The sequence below is a fragment of the Kryptolebias marmoratus genome, linkage group LG10, assembly GCF_001649575.2.
Source record: "Kryptolebias marmoratus isolate JLee-2015 linkage group LG10, ASM164957v2, whole genome shotgun sequence".
NCBI classification, from domain to species: Eukaryota; Metazoa; Chordata; class Actinopteri; order Cyprinodontiformes; family Rivulidae; genus Kryptolebias; species Kryptolebias marmoratus.
The window spans coordinates 4,980,356-4,986,355 of record NC_051439.1 but is presented as its reverse complement, the minus strand read 5'-3'; the positions used below and the strand labels follow the sequence as shown (position 1 = coordinate 4,986,355).

General features: G+C 36.3%; 1 protein-coding gene across 1 annotated transcript in view; it reads right to left on the bottom strand.

Annotated features, from left to right (window-relative positions):
- syne1b (spectrin repeat containing, nuclear envelope 1b) overlaps window positions 1–6,000 on the bottom strand; it is a 149,709-nt gene that overhangs the window by 111,524 nt on the left and 32,185 nt on the right. Inside the window, exons 23-29 of the mRNA XM_025007067.2 lie at window positions 5,306–5,470; window positions 4,484–4,618; window positions 4,148–4,306; window positions 3,445–3,653; window positions 1,593–1,701; window positions 1,243–1,407; window positions 446–613 (exon numbers count right to left, since the gene is read on the bottom strand). Coding sequence (XP_024862835.1) covers window positions 446–613; window positions 1,243–1,407; window positions 1,593–1,701; window positions 3,445–3,653; window positions 4,148–4,306; window positions 4,484–4,618; window positions 5,306–5,470 — 1,110 coding nt within the window. The remainder of the gene's footprint in view (window positions 1–445; window positions 614–1,242; window positions 1,408–1,592; window positions 1,702–3,444; window positions 3,654–4,147; window positions 4,307–4,483; window positions 4,619–5,305; window positions 5,471–6,000) is intronic.

Sequence of the window (6,000 nt, the reverse complement as noted above, 5' to 3'; positions counted from 1 at the left end):
AGGAAGAGGTGTGCTTAAAAGACTGAAGATCACTTGCGTGACGTCAGGCATTTATGCTGGGAGGAAGCCCTCCTCCTGGAGCTGACGTCACTTCTGTCGGCCAGTCAGGACTGGCATAATGTAATAGAGCTTCTGGGGGACAGGCGCGGGGGCGTGTCCCATAGTGAGATACCTCACTCATGTTTCAGAGAACCGGGGTTAATTCCTTAACCTAAAGTTCTGGTTCTTTTAGTTTTTTTATGTTCTGCAATTTTAAGCTTTGGTTGGTTCAAACTTCTTGTTTTACGTTCAACATCTTAGTTTCAGCTTCGTGAACAAATTTCAGCAAAGTCATTTAGCATTCACACAGCAATTTCTCTCATTATTAACAATATTGGTAACAAAAATGAGCAAGTTCTGAACAAAAGAAAGATAAGTTATCAAATTTAAACCAACTGATCCGCACCTGGTGAACAAGTAGCAGTTGTTGGGCTTCTCTGGCGGTTGAACAGTCCAGTATTTTGGTAACTTCGGCCTGTGCCTCTTTCTGCCCCTGAACGAGGTCATCCAGAGTAGTCTGTACCTCTTCTCTGAACTGTACACAATCTCCCACAGCCAGCACCATCTTCTCAGCCTTACAGAAAACAACACAAAGAAAACAAAATGCTAAGTTGGATTTCTAATCATATATTGCCCAAGCCTTTCAGGCCAGAGTTTTAAACTGATACCATCTTGTGATGAGAAATTACAAAATGTAGCTGTTTTGGTCCAGCCTTGAAGATGTATGATCTCACACAATCTGTTAGCGCTCAGAGTAAGTATTAGGAATGATTCTCAGCTATTAGCACAGTAAAATGCAACTCAATATCTGTAAAACTGACTGAGTTGTAACTATTTTTGTATTTTCTAAGGTCAGTTAGCTGTGACGGCCACCTTAAATTGGATTGATTCCAAAAGGTAATTAGTTTTAGATGTACATCCATTGATTACTTTCTAAAAAAAATCATTAAAATCTGTTTAGTGACTTACGAGATACGTTTCTAACAGTACAGTCAAATAAACACACTAATAGATATGGGCAAAACTTTCATGCTACTTTCATGCTCAACAATATACTTGAGTAATGTGAGTTTGTCTTATTGTTGACAACAAATTATTCAGATTTTTTCATATCTTCATATAGAGTCAAAGTGTCTAAACAATAAACTGTAGCTTAGTAGAAGATAAATTATGTGTAAATAGTTTCTGATGGTTTTCACTTACCTCTAAGAGAGAAGTAAGAAGACCTTTAAAATCAGTAGAGAGCTTGCTCAGTGTACTTCCCTGCCTCTGGGCATCGCTGTCAGCACAGATTTCAATCAGCACAGCCATACGGGCTTTCAGCCAGCCCAGATTCCCCTCCTGTAGCTCGGCATCATTTCTCAGCTCCTGTGAACAGGAACAAAAGGCGATTTAATCCATCTGGACTAAAAAGTCATCTGATGCAAAGAGTCTCCATCTCATCGTCTCAGGAGTAATACTGACAAATCGGTGCTATGACACAGATGGCACATTTCAAAGGAAGCAAAAAGGAGAATGTCAGCTGTTAAAGTTGATCACACCGTCTAACTCACCGTGATGGTAGACTTCACCTGACCATATTTTCTGGGATCACTGGCTCGATTTCTCAGCAGCCTCAGTTGGCTTTCTTTAGATATGAGCCAGCAGGAAAGTTCAGCGTACCTGTACACCATAAAAGAAAAAAAAAAAATTAGAAAATTTCTGAAAACATGTTGAAGTGTGCCAATGCAGCTACAAAACTCAAACATAACTTCAGAATCATCTAAGATGAGAAAAAATGCCAATATTTTGATGTATTTATTATATAAGAAGTTTAAAGGGAACCAAGATCAAAAGAAATGTTAATGATGATGTCACTGACTCATTATGGTCACCATGGTAACCGTACACGTCTTTCGCTCCCTGACTGCCAAGTGAATGAGAGGCAGACAGAAACTGACTGTAAACAGTCACTGTGTGAAAACTATAAATTGTATCTTAAATTTTAAATCATAAGTGACAGATTACTGATGGACCCACAAGTGAATTTTTATATTTCTACAGGGTTTTATATAAAAGAAGAGAGTTAAAAAAGACTTTCTTCCTGTTTTGGAAAAAAAACTTTGAGCTAAAATAAAACTAATATTTTATCTCAAAATTGTTAGTTTTATTATTGCTGTTATTTTTTTTAAATATTTTTATGTCATCTTACATGTTCCTTAACTTATGTTGTATTCATTTTTAACTTTTTAATTTTTTCAAGCACATTGAGTTCATGTTTGCCATATGAAATGTGCTACACAAATAAACTTGGCTATAAATTAAGTCTAAGGAAGCCTGTCTGTGCACTCTCTGGTGTTCTGCGGGGATTTGAGAGAGAACCATAAGTCCCATAACTGTGACAGACACACTGGGTGAAAGAAGATTAAAATGCCTACATTTTGGTGTATAATTTGTACCAAGAAGAGTTATATAAGAGTAAAAATAGTCAAGAATAGTTTGTAAAAGATTAGACACTTTTAGACAATTCAAAAACTATTGTGACATCATCAACTCTCATTTGAACAGTGTGAAAAAAATAAATAAAGTAAAAACCATAAAACTGAAACTTTGATTTTGAGTTTTCTTTTCTGTTTTACCAAAATCCTATTGATCTCCAGTATTCCTTTTCCTCGTAATTTTCTAAATATTTTGTTTAGGTTGTGCAACACACCATTATTAAAAGTTAATAATGGTGATCAAACTGTCCTTTTTTGTTGTGTAATTTCTGTGTTTTGTTTCAAAGCTGCACAATGAAATACAGGGCAGAAATGTAAGCATCACAGTCATCAGTCGCTTCAATTCTTAAGCATTAGAATCCTTAAAAAATGTTAAAGAAAAACAAAAAATATACACGTTTTTGTTTTTAAAAAAGCTCCTAATATGAATATATAACATTTTAAAGCACATATACTCAAACACGTTTATTGTTCATGTGCACCTTTCATAAAAAAGTCATACAGATAAATGATAAATTGTGTATTTTTTAATAACCACTTTGGGATTTCCACTTTGAACTCACAGGTCCATCCTTGTTGATAGATTAAACGGATGAAAACATTTTCACTTTCGAGTAATGTTAGACTTGATTCATAATTTCTGGTCAATCAAAACCATATGCACTGAAAATTGAAAGCGCAACAAACAAAACTGCTCTCTGTCTAAAGTGAAGAAAAGAATTTTAATATGATTACTTTGGGTATGTGAGGAGCTTGTGACACTGCAAGGGGAAAGCACAACAAGCCCTTTTTATTGTTGCAAGAGCTCCAGTTTACAGGCTTAGGCTAAGATATACAGATATACCATAACACACTCTTTGTCATAAGGTTTCAAACTTAACCACAGGATAATCTCACAAAGAGTAACTAAAAAGTTAAATAACTGTACCTTGCGTTGTACTCCTTCCATTTATCTTGGTGCTGCATCAGTTTCTGATGAGTGTTCTCAATTTCCTCTCGAACCTCGTCCAAGTCCTTTCTCGAGGTGTCCAGAATTTGGTGAGCAGGGTCACTCTCTGGGAGTTTTTGACAAAGTTCTTCTATCACCTGCAGCCTTTTCTCACATATGGACTGGGGTCCTTTTTCCCTAAAAAAAGCCTTGATGACGTGTACACAGTAGAAAAATTGTTGTGAATAGGATACAGGGACACAGAAAGCTTTAGATGAAAATCATCTTGTGAGGAGAAATGACTGAGTTATAGCCATTTTAGTCAAACTTTGTAAATGATGTTATGCATGATCTCACGCAATATTGCAAGATCTGTTAGCGCTTGAAGTTGGTGTTGGACGTGTCTGTCAGCTACTACCACATCAAATTTTAGCTCAATATCTGTAAAACTAGCGGAGTTATAGCCATCCTTGTATTCTGTAAAATCAGTTAATGTGGCGGCCATCTTGAATTGGGTTGACTCCAAAAGTTAATTAGGTGTAGATGATCTGATGATTACTTTCTGAGAGTTTCCAAAAAAGTCCATCCAGGGGTTCATGAAATATTTTGTTAATGCTACAGACAAACAAACACACAAACGGTAAAAACGACATCGTCTTTCACCTTTAGAGGCGGGCGATAACAACATATGTAGCTTTCTTACTCTGTGCTCTTTGATGAGCCTCTCACTCCCCATGCTAGCCAGGTGGCGGTTTTCCCTGGTCAGCTCTGACTGGCACTCCTGCAGAGACGCCATCAGCTTGTTCCTCTCCACCTCCACCTTCAGGTGGAGGAGGTGAAAGGGGGAATCTGTCTGTATATCCTGAAACAAGGAGAACAGCTACAGTTATACTCTCATTTTTACACTGACAGTGATCTTTTTGGTACTATTACATTTATACTGGATCATTTAAATCTTGTAACTTTTATGTAATTATATGTCAATGTTTATTACAAATGTATCAAATTTTGTTAAATTTAATTAGATTATTTTACCAACCTTCCAGTGTTTATGCAGCTTCCTAACCGTTTCCTGCAGTGACTGCTGCTCCTGTTCAGGCAGAATGTCTGTCAGCTCATCACAAGCTTTGAGAAATGAATTTAGGACCCGCTGGTCCAGCTGTCCAAAGAATTCCTGGAAAAAAGAAGAAAAAAAAAAACATCAAACGGTTGTCATGTTTTATCCTAAGTGCAGGTAACTTTATATCTCACTAAAAGGCATTTTTATTACTTATTCTTTGGTTCAATAATTGAATCCAATCGTATGTCATGCTCGTGACAGCTAAATATATTGGTAAACCTAAAAAACAACTTATATTAGCATGTAAAATTTTTATTTTTAAAGCCTTACCATGGGTCTTTAAGCACTTTAAGTCAGTAATTAAAGACCAAGCATTCCTTAAAGGAATGCATATCGCAAACCCTACTTCATAACAGCATTAAACTAAGATCATCTTATGTTGAGAAGGGATGGAATTGAAATTGATTTGGTCAAAAATTGAAAACAACATTATGTACAATCTCAAGGAATATTGCAGGATCTCCTAAAATATGTTAACACCCAAAGCATGTGCTGGAAATGACTCAACGACCAAGCTTCAGCTCAATATCTAACTGTTAGATTAACTGTGGCAGCCATCTTTAAATGGATTGACTCCAAAGGTTCATCAGTTGTAGACTACATCCACAGGTCTTTATGTTTAATTAAAATCTGCCCAGTGGTTCATGAGATATCTTGTTAACACGACAAACAAAAACAGACAAAGACAAAAACATTATTGCCCTTTCACTTTTGGCAGCAGGTGATAAAAAAGATCCTTACTGTGTGTTTCTTAAGCAGCTCCTCCGGGTTTCCCCTTTCAGTCAGACAGTTCTGTGCCGCTTTAAGAATCTTCTCCAGCTCGATTCGTGACTCATCAAACCTCTTCATGAGGCTGCTGTTTGCCTCCACATGCTTTCGCCACTCAGTCGATTCCTTAATCATGTTCTAAACACACAAGGCATTGTTTCAATTTCCAAATACTTATTTGGTTCAACTGGAGCTATTGCATTTTCTGTGAAAATACAGTGAGAGTGCTGAACAGCTCTGCTGAATTCTGCTGAAGAGGATGAAACTGAGTTGGTAAAACTAAGAGAAGCAGAACACTACCAAACAACTAAAAGGTGCAACACGCTAGCTAAAAGCCTAAATTAGCAAAATAATAGCTAAAAGAAAAAAAAGGAAGTTAAAGTATTAAAAGGCTAGCTATAAGCGAAAAGTAGCAAAAAGGCTAGTTGGAAGCTAAAGGTAAAAAAATGCTAGCTAAAAGCAAAATGTAGCAAAAAGCTAGCTACAATCAAAGTAGCAGAACAGTGGATTAAAAAGTAACATCAGAAGACAAAAACAGAGCAAGTATGCTTAAGCAGATTTCAAAAAGAACATTTTTGAAGGAACTGAAACAATATCAGTGTATTTCGATAATGAATATATTTCTAAATAAATTTGAATGTCAAAAAACAAAAGTTACCAAAAACAAA